At 46.4% G+C, this 21,524-nt stretch overlaps 1 protein-coding gene and 1 long non-coding RNA gene across 4 annotated transcripts in view; one reads left to right on the top strand and one right to left on the bottom strand.

The window, feature by feature from the left end:
• The window catches only part of LOC308470213, a 143,058-nt gene that overhangs the window by 107,997 nt on the left and 13,537 nt on the right, over positions 1-21,524 (top strand). The window lies entirely within an intron of this gene.
• LOC308469537 (uncharacterized protein) lies at positions 2,028-13,144 on the bottom strand. 3 transcript variants are annotated; one of them, XM_080992132.1, is made up of 6 exons: positions 12,370-13,144; positions 10,547-10,638; positions 8,949-9,078; positions 7,218-7,328; positions 4,359-6,021; positions 2,028-2,423 (listed from the first exon to the last, which is right to left on the bottom strand). In XM_080992132.1, exons 2-5 carry the CDS (start codon positions 10,619-10,621, stop codon positions 4,385-4,387), a joined length of 1,953 nt encoding a protein of 650 aa, XP_080848258.1. In that variant the 5' UTR covers positions 10,622-10,638; positions 12,370-13,144; the 3' UTR covers positions 2,028-2,423; positions 4,359-4,384. The 3 variants fall into 3 exon arrangements, with proteins under 3 accessions (XP_080848258.1, XP_080848260.1, XP_080848259.1); XM_080992134.1 differs by having other exon boundaries at positions 4,359-6,018; XM_080992133.1 differs by lacking the exon at positions 12,370-13,144 and adding an exon at positions 11,062-11,261.

Genomic DNA, 21,524 nt, shown 5'->3' with positions numbered 1-21,524 from the left:
CCTGTTATACCTAATTGCAAACTCAAATGTATCCCTGTTGTGTTTTATGACTGTTATGTATTGAAGTTCTGACCCTGGCCACCAGGGGTATCATGTATATAGTTTTCCCTCAGGTCCATATCAGTTAATTTAGGCGGGAAACCCTGGGATGTTGTTGTTACAATGTTGACCGCCGGCTGCCTATAAAAGCAGGCCGGCTGAGCTGTTTGCTGTTCAGTTCAGTTCCAGCTTATTTATAAAGAACTACTTGGGGAAATCTCTGTGTCGTCTGCTTTGCCAATCCACTACCTAATAATGACTTCCTTGATATTGTATGTGGGCTGGAACTGGTCTGTGACCGAAATAATAAAAGTCATTCATTCGTTATTATTATATTTTTATTTATTTATTTATACCCGGCCCATCTGGCTGGGTTTCCCCAGCCACTCTGGGTGGCTTCCAACAAAAGATTAAAAATACATTAAAACATTAGTCATTAAAAACTTCCCTATCTTTTCTAAAGATAGGGTATCCCCCCCCCTTTTTCATTCAATGACATAGAAGCATAGAATTGTAGAATTGGAAGGGACCCCGGGGGTCATAAATTCCAAACCCTTGCGACGCAGAACTCTCCACGAAAGCTTCCCTGTCAGGATGGCCATCTAGCCTCTGCTTAAAAACATCCAGTGAACACAAGTCCACCCCCTTCCAAAGGAGCCCATTCTTACTGCCTGAAAGTTCTTCCGGATGTTTGGTCATAATCTCTTTCTTGTAACTTGAAGCCACTGGAGCAGGAGAAAACAAGCTTGCTCCGTCTTCCATGGACAGCCCTTGAGATATTTGAAGATGGTTATCCTATCTCCTCTCACTCTCCTCTTATCCAGACTACAAACCCAACTCTGACTTAAGGTCAACTACAGCGGTACCTCAGGTTACAGATGCTTCAGGTTACAGATGCTTCAGGTTACAGATGCTTCAGGTTACAGACTCCGCTAACCCAGAAATAGTACCTCGGGTTAAGAACTTTGCTTCAGGAGGAGAGCAGAAATTGTGCAGCAACGGCGCAGCGGGAAGCCCCAATTAGCCAAAGTGGTACCTCAGGTTAAGAACAGTTTCAGGTTGAGAACGGACCTCCAGAACGAATTAAGTTCTTAACCCAAGGTAAAGGGACCACTGACCATTAGGTCCAGTCGTGGCCGACTCTGGGGTTGCGGCGCTCATCTCAATTTATTGGCCGAGGGAGCTGGCGTACAGCTTCCGGGTCATGTGGCCAGCATGACTAAGCCGCTTGTGGCGAACCAGAGCAGCGCATGGAAATGCCGTTTACCTTCCCACCAGAGCAGTACCTATTTATCTGCTTGGCACTTTGACGTGCTTTCGAACTGCTAGGTTGGCAGGAGCAGGGACCGAGCAACGGGAGCTCACCTCATTGTGGGGATTCGAACCACCGACCTTCTGATCGGCAAGTCCTAACAGCAGACAATTTGCTACAATAATTTAGAACTCCTTCTTTTTTGTCACTTTAATAAAGATATGCTTTTAGTGATTAACGGCATCCTCCCCAGATCCGGAAAATCTTGTCTGAAGTGCCAGTAGATAGCAATAAAAGCACCAGTCTATAAACACACACATACACACTCCCAGGTTAAATGTACTTTCAGACATGCGTCAAACACTCATAATGCCTCCCCCTTTGCAGAAATATGTTCATTATCAACCATCTTTTTTTTTTATGATATTTATTAAAATTTCAGAAACAAAAAAATTACATAAAGAGAGAAAAAAAACAAGGGAAAAAATAAAAAAAGAGAAAAAACATACAAAATACAAGGTACAGGGAAAAAAACAAAAAACACTTAAAAACAAATTAATCCTTCCGTATCTTACATTTCATTTCCTTGCTTCCCTGACCTCCTCTCACCTCCCTTTTTTGTATTCCAGTTCAATTGGTTAATTCAGCAATTCCTTTCCCTCTTTGTTTTTGTCTTAGTCCTTTAACTTAATATATTATAGCTTTAGATTCTCACCTATTAACAATCCATTTTTACATACCTTTATGACATTGCTGCTAAAACCACTTAACTTCATTCTGACATCATTCTAACATTCATTAATTTTGCAATATTTCTGTAAATAGTCTTTAAATTTCTTCCAATCTTCTTCCACCGACTCTTCTCCCTGGTCTCGGATCCTGCCAGTCATTTCCGCCAGTTCCATGTAGTCCATCACCTTCATCTGCCATTCTTCCAGAGTGGGTAGATCTTGGGTCTTCCAATACTTTGCAATAAGTATTCTTGCTGCTGTTGTGGCATACATTATCAACCATCTTTTTGGCAAAGTCTGTTTCCTCAGACAATATTCTTTCTCAAGTGACTTCTCTATCTTCTCCCAAAACTCAGTGCTCCCATGGACTTTGCAGAAGAGCATTTCTCTCGGATAAGATGCTGAGGTGAAGAAATAGAAAGAGAATTAGATTACTGCAACACGTTATATACAAAGGTCTGCCTCTGAAAAGACAGACATAATATTTTACAAGAAACAACACGGACAGAATAATTGCCACACACAGGAAGAACAAGGATATAGCTTGAATGCTTCCCTTGTAGCTTTATAAATCATTTAATACGAATGGAAGTCGTTAACGTTGCGGTTGTTGCATAAGGGATTGTTATTTGGACTGGGGTGTAATTGAAATTAATACGATTTTGGAATGCAGAAATAAAGTAAATTATCAAACCATTAATTCTAGCATGCCGGGGGGGGGCACCTAAATTATATAATTTGGTATCTGAATGATTGGTATTAGTAATTGTATTATAATTTGGCATTGTTATAATGAGGCTACTATTAGATTATTGTAACTGAAAAATAATAAAAAACATAATCTAATTTATGTATATATATAATGCCAATCCTGGCCCAACTACATTGGCTGCCAATTAGTTTCCGGGCCTGATTCAAAGTGCTGGTTTTGACTCATAAAGCCTTGAATGTCTCAGAGCCACAGTACCTCAAGGTCTGACTCTCCCCAGACCCTGTGTTCATCATCTGAGGCCCTTCTTTGTGTGCCTCCTCTGCGAGAGGTCCAGAGGGTGGCAACACGAGAACGGGGCCTTTTTTCCAGTGGCTCCCCACTTGTGGAATGCTCTCCCCAGAGAGGCTTGCCTGGCACCCTCGTTACATATCTTTTAGGTTGAGGCAAAAACATTATTTTCCTCCCAGGCCTTTGGCTAATTAAATAATCTATGGCCTTTTTAAATTGGGGGGTGGGGGTAGGAATTGTTTTTGATTTTTATTACACTATAAATGGCTGTGTTTTTATATTGCAAACCGCCCTATCAACTTCAGATGAGGGACGGTGTAGAAATTTAATAAATAAATAAATAATAGGTAAACATTTCAAGCTAAACCTGATCTTCCCATTCTACAGAATGAAGATTAGAATCCTAGACTGTACTGCTTCAGACTGAGGACATGGGAGGAGAGTCAGCCAAAAATATTTCCCCATGTAAAAAAAGAAGAAAGAAAGAAAAAACCTTCTCTTCATGAAGTAAACTAGCTCATCGGGTTAATTTTGGCCTTTGACTAATTAAACAATCTGTGACCTTTTAAAAGCAGAGACATCACCTTGCCAACAAAGGTCTGTATAGTTAAAGTTTTCCCAGTAGTGATGTATGGAAGTGGGAGCTGGACCATAAAGAAGGCTGATCGCCGAAGAATTGATGCTTTTGAATTATGGTGCTGGAGGAGACTCTTGAGAGTCCCGGGGACTGCAAGAAGATCAAACCTCTCCATTCTGAAGGAAATCAGCCCAGAGTGCTCACTGGAAGGACAGATCCTGAAGCTGAGGCTCCAATACTTTGGCCACCTCATGAGAAGAGAAGACTCCCTGGAAAAGACCCTGGTGTTGGGAAAGATGGAGGGCACAAGGAGAAGGGGATGACAGAGGACGAGATGGTTGGACAGTGTTCTCGAAGCTACCAGCATGAGTTTGACCAAACTGCGGGAGGCAGTGGAAGACAGGAGTGCCTGGCGTGCTCTGGTCCATGGGGTCATGAAGAGTCGGACACGACTAAATGACTAAACAACAACAATGGCCTTTTAAACTACTTTTTGTGGGGGGGGGGGAAGGGTATTGTTTGACTTTGTTACTATGTTATGTCCTTTTGTGTTTTTCTATTGCAAACCATCCTGTGATCTTCGGATGAAGAATGGTATAGAAATGAAACTAATCAATCAATTAATCAATAAATTAAAGAAGAATGATCATTTAAGGCAGGTCGTATTGATCTGCTCAGCAGTGGAGAATCTCTGCCCCATAGACATAATTAGGCCAGTCAAAATTATAACATGTGGAAATAAATATAACAATGTCTTACCTGGTGTTCTCAGGTGTGAAGAATCTCTACTGGGATGAATATTCATGAGGTCCGTCATCTGTGTGAGCTGCCTGGTGTCTGAGAAGGGCTGATTTCAAAGAAAAACATTCCCTACACTTTAAGCACTTATACGGCTTCTTCCCAGTGTGAAGTCTCTGGTGGTTTTTGAGGTACGACGTCCGAGCAAAACATTTCCCGCACTCTGTGCATTTAAAGGGTTTCTCTCCCGTGTGGATCCTCTGGTGCATCACGTATTGCGATTTGCAAGCAAAACATTTCCCACACTCCACACATTTATAAGGTTTCTCTCCTGTGTGGGCCCTGTGGTGCTTCACGAGACTAGATTTCACCGTGAAACACTTCCCACACTCCAGGCATTTGAACGGCTTTTCCCCTGTATGGACTCTCAGGTGTGTCTGGAGATTTGATTTGTTAGCAAAAGCCTTCCCGCACTCTTTGCATGTGTAGGGTTTCTCTCCCGTGTGGATTCTTTGATGTTCCACAAGACGGGACTTGAGATTAAAACATTTCCCGCACTCCAAACATTTAAAGGGCTTCTCTCCCGTGTGAACGCTTTTGTGGATTGTGAGGTACGATTTCTGACCAAAGCACTTCCCACACTCCAAACACTTATGTGGTTTCTTTCCCCCGTGGACTCTCTGGTGGTTCGCGAGATGCAACTTCCAGGAGAAGCATTTCCCACACTCCAAACATTTGTACAGTTTCTCTCCTCTGTGGACTCTCTCGTGGCTGCGGAGGTGCGATTTCCGAGCAAAACATTTCCCGCACTCGGAGCATTTGCACGCTTCCTCGGTCGCGTGGCTTCTCTGGTGCAGAGTGAGGTTTGATTTCCAAGCAAAACACTTCCCACACTGCGCGCATTTGTAGGTTTTCTCGCCGGTGTGGACCCTCTGGTGTCCCGTAAAGGCAGAGGAATCGGCAAAGCATTTCCCACACGTCAGGCATTTGAAAGGTTTCTCTCCCGTGTGGGTTCGGCGGTGGATCGTGAGGTGTGATTTCTGGGCAAAGGACTTCTCGCAGTCCACGCATTCGAAAGGTTTCTCTCCCGTGTGGGTTCGGCGGTGCATCACGAGGTACGATTTGTGAGCAAAACATCTGCCGCATTCCAAGCACTTGTGCGCTTTCTCTCCGGTGTGAACCCTCTGGTGGCTCACAAGTTTCGATTTGTGGGCGAAGCCTTTGCCGCAATCCAAGCACTGAAATGGCTTCTCTCCCGTGTGGATTCGCTGGTGCATCATGAGGTACGATTTCTGAGCAAACGTTTTGCCACATTCGGAGCACTTATACGGCTTCTCTCCAGTGTGGACACTCTGGTGCCTGTTGAGTTTTGGCTTTTCAGCAAAGCGCATCCCACACTCCAAGCATTGGTGAGGTTTCTCTCCCGTGTGGACTCTCTGGTGTATCACAAGCGGCCATTTCCAAGCGAAACGTTTCCCACACTCGAAGCATTGGTACGGTTTTTCTCCAGTGTGGACTCTCTGGTGCTCCACGAGCTTTGATTTCCGAGCAAAGCGCTTTCCACAGTCCATGCATTTGTTCAGTTTCGCTCCTTCCATCTTTTGCTGGCGATTGGCAAGGGCAGATATCTGCGTTAACTGCAACCCCCACGTGAAATATAAATTCTTTTGATTGCACAGACCTGCTGAGATATGGGGGAAATAGTAAGAAAAATATTTATTTTGGAGGATAAAGAAGATTGAAACATGTTAAGAGTTAGAAGGTGGAAATTCAGCTACTAACATAAAGTCAAGAAGAGGCCCATCAACACCCACCTCTTCCTTCTCCCACAATGCCAGTACAGTCGTACAGTGGTACCTCTGGATATGAACGGTATCCGTTCAGGAGCCCTGTTCATATCTAGAAGCAAACGTAACTAGCGACGGCACGTCTGCGCATGCACGCGCCGCTTTCCCCCGCTTCCACGCATGCGCGTGATGTCATTTTGAGCGTCTGCGCATGTGCAAGCGGAGAAACCCGGAAGTAACGCGCTCCGTTACTTCCGGGTTGCCGCCTAGCGCAACTCGAACGCGCTCAACCCAAAGCGCATTCAACCCGAGGTATGACTGTACCTTAGTTTTCCAATTTAGTCCATTCTGGGAGTCTGTTCAACTCCCAGAACAGTTCGAAAACCAAGGCACAGTTTCCGATTGGCTGCAGGAGCGTCCTGCAGCCAATCAGAAGCTGTGGAAGCCACACCGGATGTTTGGCTTCCGAAAAACGTTTGAAAACTGGAACAATCACTTCAGTTTTCAATAATTCAGGAGCCAAAACATTCGAGTTCAAAGGTGTTTGGCTTCCGAGGTTCCACTGTATATCAAACACTAGTAAAGGTAAAGGGACTCCTGACTGCTAGGTCCTGTCGTGGACGACTCTAAAGTTGCGGCGCTCATCTCGCTTTATTGGCCGAGCGTACAGCTTCCGGGTCATGTGGCCAGCATGACTAAGCCGCTTCTGGCGAACCAGAGCAGTGCACGGAAACACCGTTTACCTTCTCACCGGAGCGGTACCTATTTATCTACTTGCACTTTGATGTGCTTTCAAACTGCTAGGTTGGCAGGAGCAGGGACCGAATAACGGGAGCTCACCCCGTCGCGGGGATTTGAACCGCCGACCTTCTGATCAGCAAGCCCTAGGCTCAGTGGTTTAGACCACAGCGCCACCCGCATCACTATATCAAACACTAACTCCTATCAAAATATAAATATAATGCAGCTTAAGGGCTAGGTGTTGTACAATAATTAAATTAGGAGGAAATCCTAACATTTTAAAAGGATAATGGCCAGATTTCCCAGAAATGTGGAAAGAGTCTTGGTCTCCTGGTTTCCCAAAACCCCTCACCTGAGTTGGAGCTGGAACTCTCTGTTTCATCCAAGTCCTGAGAATCTGGCTCCCAGAGCTCTCCCCCCTTTTCCAGCTGGCAAATAAGTTCAGGTTTGGCGAATGGAGATCCTTCCCAGGAAAGAAAAACAGAAAATGTCTAAGGATGTGGTCAACCCCCGCAAACTCATCCTAGGAGCCCCACAAAGTGACTCCGGAAAACAAGCCCCAAAACTACCTTTCATAACACAACTCACCATCAAATACATAGCTGAATTTCCTGAATCTATAAAAATAACAGCAAATTATTTTTTAACAAATATCCCTGAACGCCTCTTCTTTCCTTTCCGGGTTGCACTGTGCATTGTTGTTGTTGTTTAGTCATTTAGTTGTGTCTGCCTCTTTGTGACCCCATGGACCAGAGCACACCAGGCACTCCTGTCTTCCACTGCCTCCCGCAGTTTGGTCAAACTCATGCTGGTAGCTTCGAGAACTCTGTCCAACCATCTCGTCCTCTGTCGTCCCCTTCTCCTTGTGCCCTCCATCTTTCCCAACATCAGAGTCTTTTCCAGGGAGTCTTCTTTCCTCATGAGGTGGCCAAAGTCTTGGAGCCTCAGCTTCAGGATCTGTCCTTCCAGTGAGCACTCAGGGCTGATTTCCTTCAGAATGGAGAGGTTTGATCTTCTTGCAGTCCATGGGACTCTCAAGAGTCTCCTCCAGCACCATAATTCAAAAGCATCAATTCTTCGGTGATCAGCCTTCTTTATGGTCCAGCTCTCACTTCCATACATCACTGCTGGGAAAACCATAGCTTTAACTATGGTTTGTGCATTGTGCATTGTTACAGTAACTTAAAGGTCAGAAGACTTTTTCCTAGGCAGCACGCTGGCTATTGTACAGTGGACGCTCGGGTTGCGAACGTGATCCGTGCAGGAGGCATGCTCACAACCCGCAGCACTGCGTCTGCACACACGTGGGTTGCGATTCGGCGCTTCTGTGCATGCTTGAGCACCAAAACTTGGAAGTAAACCGTTCTGGTACTTCCAGGTTTGGCGCGGTACGCAACCCGAAAACACGCAACCTGAAGCGTCTGTAACCTGAGGTATGACTGTATTTGTTTACCCACTATGTCATGGGTAGGCAAACTAAGGTCCAGGGGCCGGATCCAGCCCAATCGCCTTCCAAATCTGGCCTGTGGACGGCCTGGGAATCAGAGTGTTTTTACATGAGTAGAATGTGTGCTTTTATTTAAAATGCATCTCTGGGTTATTTGTGGGGCAGAGGAATTCATTCATTCCCCCCCCAAAAAATATAGTTCAGCCCCCCACAAGGTCTGAGGGACAGTGGACCGGCCCCCTGCTGAAAAAGTTTGCTGACCCCTGCACTACGTGGTTTGCCTTAAAACTGAGCTCCTCCAAAATCCCATGCCCATCTCTGCCATTTTGCACCGGTGTTACTCGGGATTTCTAACCCATTTCAATATACAGTGGTCAGTAAGCCCTGTAAATCCCTGACCTCATGCGTACGGCCTTAAATGATCTAAAGGATGCTAAAGAATGGGGCAGATGCATGAACAATGTAATGTCTTGGTCTTCCCTCAGAATAGCCTGCCGTGACATTGCAAGAAGGTAAGTATATCATGCAATCTGACCTTAAAAAACCTTAAGAAATTAGGACATTAATAAATACATAAAGTCGTTATTTGCCCTGAAGACATTCAGCTGTTTCGTAATGAAGACAGATGCTCCTTACCCAACGAGGCCACGTTCCCATAATTCTCCAACATGACATCCCTGTACAAGGCCCTTTGGTCAGGATCCAGCAGAACCCCCTGGCTCTCCGTGAAATATACAGCCACATCTTCAAAGGTCACCACCGGCCCCTGCGAAGACAGAGAGACCCTCATCTCATTTCCCACATATGGTTTCAAAAGGATAAGGTAAATGTAAAGGACCCCTGACAGTTAAGTCCAGTCGCAAACGACTCTGGGGTTGCAGTGCTCATCTCACTTACTGGCCAAGGGGGCCGATATTTGTCTGCAGACAGCTTTTCTAGGTTATGTGGCCAGCATGACTAAGCCGCTTCTGGCAAAACCAGAGCAGCGCACAGAAACGCTGTTTACCTTCCTGCTGGAGTGGTACCTATTTATCTACTTGCACTTTGACGTGCTTTCGAACTGCTAGGTTGGCAGGAGCAGGGACCGAGCAACGGGAGCTCACCTCATCGCAGGGATTCGAACCGCCGACCTTCTGATCAGCAAGCCCTAGGCTCTGTGGTTTAGACTACAGCACCACCCGCATCCCTATATCAAACACTGACTCCTCTCAAAATATAAATATAATGCAGCTTAAGGGCTAGGTGGTGTACAATAATTAAATTAGGAGGAAATCCTAACATTTTAGGATTTAGTGGTTTAGGCCACAGTGCCACCCGTGTTTCAAAAGGATAGAACTCTGCAACTCTAGAATCCCTTTCAAAAGTCTCAGCCACAGACACAGAACAGAAAGTAGCCACCCCAGAGGGTATCTTACTCAGCTCAACTTACAGAAACCACTTGAAGCCACATCTACTTGTGCATTGCTCTCCAAAGCCCTAGCAACACAGGCCAATATTTTTTTCTGCCCCAAACCCCAAATGCGAAACCCCAGGTTGCATGATTAAAAAAAAAAAGGTTTCTGGAATGTGCCAATTAGATTGCAATGGGTGATCAGAATACTCCTCCATACAGAAAACAAAACAAAACAAAACCAGTAACAATACCCTCCCTATGCAGAGAAAATTAGCATAGTCATCCGGCGTGTTCTAGTCTGTGAGATGTCCATGCAGTATGATGTGCAGGACATTTTGTACCAGGGGAGGGCATTCAAAATGCGGCTGTCCTGGTGCAAGCTCAGTTTTCCACACGCACACACCCCACGTGATCTGCTTCCTGCGTAGACTTGCCCCAGATGCCCCACGCCAGAAAGGGAGATCCACACACAGAAGAAAGATTTGTATTAATGGAGATTGTAAAGTGTGGGTTGTAAACATGCCCATACTTCTTGCTCTGTGAATGAGAAACGCAAATCTCCATCCGTTGTCCTGGGTAAACTAGTCTGTGGATCTAGTAGGAATGTTCTTCCAAAAGTTATTTCTGCCGTAAATTGTCCCACTTACTAGACTAGATGGATCTTTTCATCCAATCCAGAAGAGGCCTTTTTACATTCACAAGGAGAGAGGGATGGAGGAAAGGAAGGAAACAAGTCGTGCATTGGGTTGTTCCCTGCCTGGTTGACTCTCCTTGCATTAGGTCCTGCTTTCCCCCTCCCATCTCCTCCCACCCACCAATCAGCTTACAGAGGATCTCCTACCTGGTCTGGCTGTTGTGCAACATCTTGCCTTGCCCTGGAAGGTGGGGGCCATCTCATTTGAGACTTGGATATCATTTTTTCACTCTGCGGGGCTAAGGAGGGTGAAGCAAAGAGAGAGGGGACATTTTCAGAAGCATAAACGTTCAATGCAACATCGCATCCCCAAAACAGACATGCCATTTGCTAACTTCACATGGTGAGAAGAAAGGAAGGGGCGAAATTCTCAAAGGCTTCAACACTGATTGCTCGGACAGTGGAAGTTGCTCCATGTCCCAGTCACCACATGGAAGCAGTTTAAAGTCCAAATAGCTGCAGAAGATAAGGCTTAGTGTAACAGTTCCAGGACATACAGCTTATAAGCTTTTGCGGATATAGATACAGATACATACAAGTACAACGTACCTCTGTAGCTCCAAATAAACTCCTGCAATTCAAGACAGCACTGGACAAGCAACAGACTCCGACTCGCGCTGACAAACACTAACTGAGCTGAAATTCATTAATCACAGATATACCTGGTGCACTGGGCTGTTATCATAGCAACTGGCTTGGCTGACCTTGCACATTTGATTAGCCCATCCATGGGGTGATTTATGCTCAGGAAGGAAATGAACCCCTTCTCAGGTCCAGTTGCTCCAACACTGATGCACTAGGAAGCTTCCTTACTCTGAGTCACGCCCTTGGCCCCTCCTGTTCAAGCTGGGAATGGCTACAAGGTCCTTGCCTTCCTGTTGGAGCAAACCTAAGATTACACCTGGTACCTTCTGCCAAAAAACTATCTGTTCTACCCTTGAGCTCCCAGGTAAGACAGGTTTACCAGTTGGGACAGGATAACTCATGGAGTGGCCATCTCTCTGTGGCTGAAAGATGGAAGATTACCAGATCAATTCCTTACATCCCACACCAAAAGCGATGTCACACTTTACAGTCACTGTAAACAGCAATTTGCCACCCAAATTACTGAGGAAGCCCATGCCCAGGTGGTTGAAAGCCCCTTGGGGATAGAAACCCACTTCTGGACAGCTGATTCTGCCATTCTGCAAGATGCACAAAAGCCAAAGAACTGGTCCATTGAAAAGGAATTGAAAACCCTCAGCCAGGAACTACTTTATTTTTATTAGGACAAGGTGCAACATCACAAAAATAGTGAGCAAGCTTTCAGCTTCTCAAGAACTCTTTTCTTCCCTTTTCTAGGAAAGACTTCATTCTCTATACTAGGTAAGACTAACAACTGGCTAACATGGAGCCTCTTTCTTTCTTTCTCTCTCAATTATATTTTTACTAAGTTTCAACCTTTTCAACATATACAATCCAATGTGCATTTAATTTTTTCCCCTTCTCTCTCTTTTTAAACCTAAAATTAATTTTCATCTTTGCTAAACTCTGCCGTGTGTCTATTTCTCGGACTAAGGTTTCTGAGAATGCAAACTCCGTCCCTCTCTCTTTCTCGGACCTGCGCGCAATCGCAGGCGAGAAGAACCGCGGTGTGTATTTTTATCCAAGCGGTGGCGCTTTCCCTGGGCACAGCCTGATCTATCAAAGACCAAAATCGCCTCCCACATCGCATCTTTAAAGGAAATCCTGCAGACGCCATTTTGCCCCCCTCCCCATTAGACCAACTCGCCACTCCCCGCTTTGTTTAACAGCTGGAAGAAGAGCTCTGAATAGCAAGCTTGCTCGCTATTTGGGGGCGCGCGAGAGATTTTTATGTTTATGGGGTTTTTTATAATTTGACGGATACACTCAGATTAGGAAGAAATAAAAATAAAGGTTTTTGTTTTTTTAATGCAACATGTATAATTCTAAAGGTAAACCCTACTCACCCAAAGTGAAGACGCGTCTTCTTGGCTGCTGCAGCCTCCAAGCTGGCGGAGACGATCCCAGGCAAAGGTAGCCTTGCGCGCCCTCCCTGCGCACTCGCGCAAGCTGGAGGAGAGTGCGGACCTTGGAGGAGCGCGAAGGGATCGGATCGGAGGCTGGGACCCGCCTCTCTTGCCCCTCTCCTAGGTGCTACAGGCGTCGCCGGACGGAGGAAAGAGAGTCGCGCAAATAGACCCTGATCTCGGAGAGCGCGCGGGCGAGACTTATGGCATCATCGCACGCACTGCTCTGACCTTGGGGGTGATCGGTGGGATCTGATAGGAGAACATGCATTTCCACGCGGGGGAAAGTTGCTCCCCGTCCCACTCAGCAAAGGTCCAAATGGTTTTCTGTTGTTGCAGAAGAGAAGGCTCAGCAAAACAGTGCGTAGATAAAGCTACAGCTTGCCGGGTTGGCAACGGATCCCGGTTGTTCCAAATGAACTCCAGCAATTCAAGACCAGCGCACTCTACATAAGGATGACGGCGCACAAACTAAGCTGAGCTATATTCATCACGGATATAGGCAAGGCGCTGGGCCATTGCCATAGCAACTGGTTGACCTTGCACGTGCAATGAGCTCATAGGTGGAGCGATTTGCACTTGCACATTAACCCCTTCTCATGTCTAGTTACTCCAATAATGGGGGGGGGGGGTGTATGTGTAAATATATAATTATTGCATTTAGGTAAAAAAAGAAAAAGGTAAAGGACCCCTGGACGGTTAAGTCCAGTCAAAGGTGACTGGACTTTCAAGCTGAGGGAGCCGGCATTTGTCCACAGACAGCTTTCTGGGTCATGTGACCAGCAGGACTAAACTGCTTCTGGCGCAACAGAGCAGTGACAGAAACCAGAGTGCAGAAGCGCCGTTTACCTTCCTACCATAGAGGTACCTATTTATCTCCTTGCACTGGCGTGCTTTCAAACTGCTAGGTTGGCAGGAGCTGGGACAGAGCAACGGGAGCTCACCCCATCGCGGGGATTCGAACCACCAACCTTCCGATCGGCAAGCCCAAGAGTCTGAGTGGTTTAGACCACAGCGCCACCCGCATCCCTAGTTACTGCATTCTCAAGCCCCTTCTCTACCAAGGAGCTCAGTGCGCATGCGTGGTTCCCCCCTTCCCCATTTGATCTTCACAACAGCCCTGCGAAGTCAGGTTAGGCTTCTGAGAGACTGGTCAGGGCTGGTTGGGGATTTCAACCCAGGTCTCCCAGGGCCTTGTGCAGGGCTCTTAACCTCTATAACACACCGGCTTCTTCTGTATATTACAATACGATATGATACAATACAATACAATACTCTTTATTGTCATTGTCCCATACAGAACAACAAAACTGAAAAAATTCTACATAAGACATTAAAAAACCAACAAGCCTGCTATCCCAGCCTGTTTAGCCCCCTAAAAACTCTGATACCCCATTTTTAAATACAACATACTCCCATAGAGACTCCTTACACAGCGTTTAAAATCAAAATTGCATTTGGATAGAAACTGTTTCTCAGGCGGCTAGTCCTAGTCTTAATAGCCCTGTACCTTCTTCCAGAAGGCAGAAGCTGAAAGAGATCATTTCCGGGGTGTGCACTATCCTGCACTATCTCTGCAGCTTTCTTATGGCACCTGGAAGCGTAGATTTGATTCAAGGTGGGAAGAGTGCACCCAATTATTCTCTCCGCAGTCTTTACAACCCTGGACAGCGTTGTTTTCCCCCTGGCCGTGCAGCTCCCAAACCACACACAGAGACCATAAGTTAATACACTCTCCACAGTACAGTGGTAAAATGTCATCAACAGGTCCTTTGAGAGATTGTTTTTCCGGAGGATTCTCAGAAAATATAAACTCTGCTGTGCTCTCTTCATCAGGTCTTTGCTGTTTTCTCCCCAGGTTAGGTCATCTCTCAACTTCATTCCCAGAAATTGAAACACTGAGACCTGTTCCACGCACTTCCCCTCAATAATAAGTGGCTGAATATTCAATTTACATTTCCTAAAGTCCACAAAAATCTCTTTTGTTTTCTTTAAGTTAAGGGGTAAGTTGTTTTTCCTGCACCACTCCCCCAACTATGATCAATAATAATACAGGTAAGTTCCGTTTAGTTATTACTGGTAAGAGATGTTTCAACATCTATTATCAAGTTTGTTGGCAACCTTGTCTGCGGCAACAAGCACTCCTTTCCTCATTTATTTATTACATTTATATCTGGGCCTTTCCTCCAAAGAGCTTGAGGCTGCGTATATCGTTTGTCTGCGCCCATCTGTGGGAAAACAAAAACCCTGCGAGGTGAGGCAGTTAAAGAGTGCGGCTGGCCCAAGTTCACTCACTGAAACTGCATGGCTGAGATAGGGGGGGTGGGATTCAAACCTTGGTCGCCCCAGTCCATGGGTAGGTAAACTAAGGCCCGGGGGCCAGATCCGGTCCAATCGCCTTCTAAATCCGGCCTGCAGACGGTCTGGGAATCAGCTTGTTTTTACATGAGTAGAATGTGTGCTTTTATTTAAAATGCACCTCTGAGTTATTTGTGGGGCTTGTGAATGCAATAACTAGGGATGCTGTGGTCTAAACCACTCAGACTCCTGGGCTTGCCGATCGGAAGGTTGGTGGTTCGAATCCCCGCGACAGGGTGAGCTCCCGTTGCTCTGTCCCAGCTCCTAGCAGGTTGAAAGCACGCCAGTGCAAGGAGATAAATAGGTACCTCTGTGGTGGGAAGGCACATGGCGTTTCCGTGCACTCTGGTTTCTGTCACAGTGCTCCATTGCACCAGAAGCAGTTTAGTCCTGCTGGCCACATGACCCGGAAAGCTGTCTGTGGACAAACGCTGGCTCCCCCGGCCTGGAAAGCGAGATGAGCGCCACAACCCCATAGTCGCCTTTGACTGTACTTAAAAAAAATAACTTCCTAGTTTTCAAGTGACTGAGGATTTTGACAGATTTTCCTGAGCACTTGGGGTTAAAAGAAAGTAAGGGCAAAATAGGGGTGTCTGGTGTGTCCCGCCTTGCTTGTGGGCCAGAGAGTCTCCATCTCAGTTCAGTCCCACAGACACAAAAAAAGATGTCACACCACTCTGAGAAAATACCTCAGAAACACTTTTTGTAGAGAGGAGTTATGTTACCACTTAATATTTAGAAAATAATGTACACTTTTTTTAAAAAAAAGAACCCCTCAGAGAACTTTTTTTAAAACAAATTAATGGCATTTAAGGCTTTATTGTTATACGGTTACAAGGAGATTATTTTGTCTTCCGTCCCTCAAATCTACCAGATCGCACTACACCTCGATTAATTCCTGTCCCACAACCGTAAATGAAGGAATTTATTGTTATACAGTTAGGAGAAAGTCTCTTTTCTCATCTTGACTACCCTCCCTCTCCCCAAACCAATTCCGTAACCTTCATCTCAGGCCAGTGGCAAAATATTGGTAAAATTACTGCAGAGGAGGGATGAAGAACCTCCGCCGTTCAGATGTTATCTGAGACTACAATTCCCATCATGCCTGATCGTTGGTCAACCTGGTTGAGGCTGATGGGAGCTGGGATTCAACATCTGGAGGGTTACAGGTTCTTCATCTCTGCTGTGGAATATCCAGCCAGATCTCACACGGATCTAGGAATTCTGACCAGTACTGTGGAATTGAGCTCCCGTTTCTCGTTTCTGAAAATGACACAATTTGTAATAAGCAGATCGCGTGCTTTGAGATGCTTTCTCAATGCTGCCATGCCCCTCACTTTGTTCCTACAGATATTTCCTTGCTGCCCCCTCCAAAAAAACTCCCCACTGATATTGAATATCTGAGTAGAACAGACTGAATGGCGGCCATGACCTCAACATCACTGCACTGACTGGCAGAATGCCTTACTCAATTTGAACAGCGATGTACCAGCTTGTCCCAACTTTTCCTGAGGCCAGTGTGCGCTCCCTCTGGTGTTTTGCAAAGCCTTCAGGGTTGGCAAAACACTGCCCACAATCCAGACATTTGTAAGGAACCTCTACTGCATGGACTCGCTGGTGTACCACGAGATGAGATTTCTGAGCATAGCACTTCCCACATGCTGAGCATTTATAGGGCTTCTCTCCCGTGTGGACTCTCTCATGCCTCGCAAGATGCGATTTCTGAGCAAAACACTTCCCACAGGCCAAACATTCGTATGGTTTGTTTCCTGTATGGACATTCTGGTGTATCGTGAGATTGGAGTTCCGAGCGAAGCGCATTCCGCACTCCAAGCACTCATACGGTTTCTGTCCCATATGGATTCTACGATGTCTGACAAAGGTCGTGGAAGCGGCGAAACGCCAAGCACTCGTATGATTTCTCCCCCGTGTGGACTTTCTGGTGGTCCACGAGAGTGGATTTCAAAGAAAAAGCCTTCCCACACTCCAAGCATTTATACTGTTTCTCTCCCGTGTGGACTCTCGCGTGCTCCATGAGCTTCGATTTCCGAGCGAAACATTTCCCGCACTCTGCGCATTTATGGGGTTTCGCTCCTGTGTGGACTTGCCGGTGCCTCGCAAAGGAGGAGGAATCGGAAAAACGTTTCCCACACTCCGTACACTGATAGGGTTTCTTCTCCTGTGTGGACCCTCTGGTGCGTCGCAAGTAGTGATCTGTAGGCAAAGCGTTTTCCACACCTGGTGCAGGCGTACGGTTTCTGCCCTGTGTGGACTCTCTGGTGGTCTATGAAACTAGATTTTGCAGAGAAACCCTTCCCGCACTCCAAACATTCGTACAGTTTCTCTCCTGTATGGACTCTCAGGTGCGTCTTGAGATTTGATTTCCGAGCGAAACCCTTTCCACACACCAAGCATGTAAACAGTTTCTCTCCTTTTTGTGCTCGCCGGTGGTTCTCAAGATGCGATTTCTGAACAAAGCCTTTCCCACAATCCAAGCATTTGTGAGCCTTCCCCCCAGTAAGGACTTTCTGGTGGTTCAGGAAATGGGATTTCTGTCCACAACGCCTTCCGCATTCCAAGCATCTATAAGGCTTATCCCCTGTATGGACTGTTCGGTGCCTCGCAAGCTTTGATTTCCAAGCAAAACATTCCCCGCATTGCAAGCACGTGTAAGCTCTTTCACGGGCATGGAACCATTCGTGCTCATCAAGGTTCGATTTCTGAGTAAGACAGGACCTTGCACGTCAGACAGGACCAATTTCCAACACTCACCTGCAGGGATAAAGGGCAAATGAGAAATTAAAAAGATGTACTTTAGAGGACTGGAGAGACGGAAACCTGAGAAGAAGGTTGAAGGGGGAAATGTGAAATGCCCACAACTCCAAAGGCGTGTGTCTGCGCAGGTGCACGGCGCGATTTGGCACTTCTGCACATGCATGAAGTGCGATTTAGTGCTTCTGCGCATGTGCGAGCGCAAAACCTGAAAGTAACCCGTTCCGGTACTTCCAGGTTGCCGCGGGACGTATTGCGAAAAGACACAACATGAAGCGGATGCAACACGAGGTATGACTGTATACACACACACACACACACACACAGAGACAGAGTCATATCTTGGATCTCAAACGCCTTGACTCCTGAACAAAGCGGCTCCCAAACGATTGAAACCCAGAAGTGAGTGTTCCAGTTTTCTAACCATTTTTGGAAGATGAACGTCCGGCGCGGCTTCTGATTGGCTGCAGGAGCTTTGGTTACACCTTTGGTTTCTTAACGTTTTGGAAGTTGAACGGACTTCCGGAACAGATTCCATTCGACTTCCAAGATACAACTGTATATATAAATACCAGAACTCAGTTCCAGCACCTCTCAGGTGGGTGCCATTGCCATTATAAGACATGGTGAGTTCTGGCACCTTTTTCTAGAAAAATAGCACTGTGTTATCTGTAACGTAGTTTGATTATTCCAATCACAGCAACTATGGACTTGCTCTCCCCCCCCCCCAGCAGTTTCTCTTCAAGACAGCTTAACTAAACCATTTAACGATTTCGGTCACTTAAAAAAAGGGGGGGGGGGAAGCCAGGTATACAAGAGCGAATAAAGCAGTGGGGTTGTGGTGGGTTTAATCCCAGAAAGGCAACTCTTCCTCCAGAAGGAACTGACTGATGCATAGAGGATATTCCCAAGATTTTAAAAGGGGAAGGATCAGAGTCAGAAGAAATCAGGAAAGGGTATTTCATGAGCTGGTTTGCCAGGGCCCCTCACCTGAGCTGGCTGCAGAATTCTCAATTTCGTCCAAGCCATGTTCATCCCGAATCCACGGCTCTTCCCCTCCTTCTAGCAGGCAGATGAGATCAGGCTTGGCAAACGGAAACCCTTCCCAGAAAAGAAGAGAACATAGAATGTGATCAGACTTACCCTGTGGCCACTAAAAGGGACTTTCATTATGCAATTTCCAACAAACGCTGAACCTCTTTACCCTGGTTTTTGACACATGAGGTGCATATTTGTACAACCATCTTTATTTCTGTGATCCTAAGTTGTTTTAAACTGTTTTCATATTGAATGCGTACACACACACACACACACACACACACACACACAGCTTTATTGCGGTCCATAGACCCAAAATACACAGTACAGTGGTACCTCGGGTTACAGATGCTTCAGGTTACAGACTCCGCAAACCCAGAAATAGTACCTCGGGTTAAGAACTTTGCTTCAGGATGAGAACAGAAATTGTGCTCCAGGAGCGCAGCAGCAGCGGGAGGCCCCATTAGCTAAAGTGGTGCTTCAGGTTAAGAACAGTTGCAGGTTAAGAACGGACCGCCAGAACGAATTTAGTTCTTAACCCAAGGTACCACTGTACAGCAATAGTACACAGTAGAACCTCTACTTACAACCGCCTCTACTCGCGGACGTTCCAAGTTGCGTCCACAGCAAACCTGGAAATAACCGGTGGGTTTGCCACCGTTTGCGCATGCATAGAAGTGGGCAATCACTGCCCGAGCCTGCGCACAATGGCGCCTCTCCCAGTGACCCGTTTCACCATAAGGACAGGCCTTCAGAATGGATTGTGGTCGTGAGTAGAGGTTCCACTGTATAATCAAGTTATTAAGGTGTAAGATCATATTGCGTTTTAATGTTAACCCACCCTAAGGGGAAGAGCAGGTGATAAATTATAATAAGTAGAATGAGATTAGTAGTCATAATAATCCTCTTGAGAAGGAACCCATCGATGCCATGATTTATTGTCAGAATTATGGTTAGGACAACATTCCTGATACCCACCTAGGTCTTCCATCAGCCTAGCCTGCCATAGATTATAGTGAAAGTGCCGCTGTGGGTTAAACCACAGAGCCTAGGACTTGCCGATCAGAAGGTCGGCGGTTCGAATCCCCACGATGGGGTGAGCTCCCATTGCTCGGTTCCTGCTCCTGCCAACCTAGCAGTTCAAAAGCACGTCAAAGTGCAAGTAGATAAATAGGTACCGCTCCAGTGGGAAGGTAAACGGCGTTTCCGTGCGCTGCTCTGGTTCACCAAAAGCGGCTTAGTCATGCTGGCCACATGACCCGGAAGCTGCCTGCAGACAAACGCCGGCTCCCTCGGCCAATAAAGCAAGATGAGCGCCACAACCCCAGAGTCATTTGCGACTGGACTTAACTGTCAGGGGTCCCTTTACCTTTTTAAGTATATTATGCAACTCACCTAGGTTTAATAAGTTAGGAAGAGGGGGGAGGAATTACTGAAGAAATCTAAATTAATACAGACTCCTTATTTGTCCAGTGATGGAGAGGCGATACCTACCCTTTATGTTCTTACAGAACGTCAAGTCAAGTTCCTTACCGAATGAGGCCACATTCCCATAATTCTCCATCATGACATCTTTATACAAAATCCTTTGGTCTGGGTCCAGCAGGGCACCCTGGCTTTCTGTGAAATACACAGCCACATCTTCAAAGGTCACCAGACCCTGCAAGGAAGCAACATAAGCAGTCAAGTACATTTCCTGTTTGCCCAGAGTGGACACACAGGTGGATGTTACTCCAGCCAGGAGGACTTCCTGTCACACCTGGTCTGGAGCATCCTCCCCCTGCATGTGATCAGGTAGATTGGTGTGACCCTGTGAGACATGGGATCAATCCCCATATGGGATGAACTTAAACTCTTTTTTGTAACTACAAGCTAAAAGCCTGCCTTCAGGGAACCTACTGTGAACTGAATGTAAGTAAACTTCTTATCATTACAGTGCTTTTAAAGAAGACTGTTGTGTCTTTATTCCTTTTGGAGGGATTAAAGGGGAATTTACCAGGAATAACCCCATCTGGATAAGCCAGACTGGATTGCTTAACTCAAGAGATTCAAACGAGTCTACCAACTTTGTTGTTGTTTAGTCGTGTCTGTCTCTTCGTGACCCCATGGACCAGAGCATGCCAGGCACTCCTGTCCTCCACTGCCTCCCGCAGTTTGGTCAAACACATGTTCGTAGCTTCGAGAACACTGCCTACCAACTAGCTTCCTGCAATACACTGGGGAATGTACCCTGCTACTGACTCACTAGCTATGGAAGAATAATATTTAATCAATATATCCTCTGCTACTATCCACAACATTCCCATAAGAATGTTCTCAGTCTCCACAACCCTGGAACCCCTATCAATAGATTCAGCCCCAGACATTGAATAGAGAGCACCCACCATCACCCCCAGGGACGCGGGTGGCACTCTGGGTTAAACCAGAGAGCCTAGGACTTGCTGATCAGAAGGTCACCGGTTCGAATCCCCGTGACGGGGTGAGCTCCCGTTGCTTGGTCCCTGCTCCTGCCAACCTAGCAGTTTGAAAGCATGTCAAAGTGCAATCAATAGGTACCGCTCCAGCGGAAATGTAAATGGCGTTTCCATGCGCTGCTCTGGTTCTCCAGAAGCGGCTTAGTCATGCTGGCCACATGACCCAGAAGCTGTACGCTGGCTCCCTCGGCCAATAAAGTGAGGTGAGCGCCGCAACCCCAGAGTCGGTCACGACTGGACCTAATGGTCAGGGGTCCCTTTACCTTTACCTTACCATCACCCCAGAGACCCCCAATTGAGTTTTCACAACTGCCCCTGCTCAATTTAAGGTAGGGTCTGGCTCACCCCATGTCACCACAACCACAAGTTGCAACTTTCCAGTTTAGGAGTCAGCAGTGCTATACAAATGGGTGCTTTGGGGCTGCAGGAGCATTTCATGGTATCCGCCACAAG

Source organism: Podarcis pityusensis (genome assembly GCF_964106645.2).
Source record: "Podarcis pityusensis genome assembly, chromosome: 2".
In the NCBI taxonomy this organism is placed as follows: Eukaryota; Metazoa; Chordata; class Lepidosauria; order Squamata; family Lacertidae; genus Podarcis; species Podarcis pityusensis.
The sequence above is the reverse complement of the archived record's forward strand: the minus strand, read 5'-3'. Positions and strand labels throughout refer to the sequence as shown.

Excerpts from the sequence above, each read along its gene's own strand:
- LOC308469537 (XM_080992132.1), bottom strand. The coding sequence starts at position 10,621 with ATGATATCCAAGTCTCAAATGAGATGGCCCCCACCTTCCAGGGCAAGG. Across the intron at positions 9,079-10,546 it reads TTGCACAACAGCCAGACCAG|GGGCCGGTGGTGACCTTTGA; the intron begins GTAGGAGATCCT and ends CTGTCTTCGCAG. Across the intron at positions 6,022-7,217 it reads GAGTTCCAGCTCCAACTCAG|CAGGTCTGTGCAATCAAAAG; the intron begins GTGAGGGGTTTT and ends CCCATATCTCAG.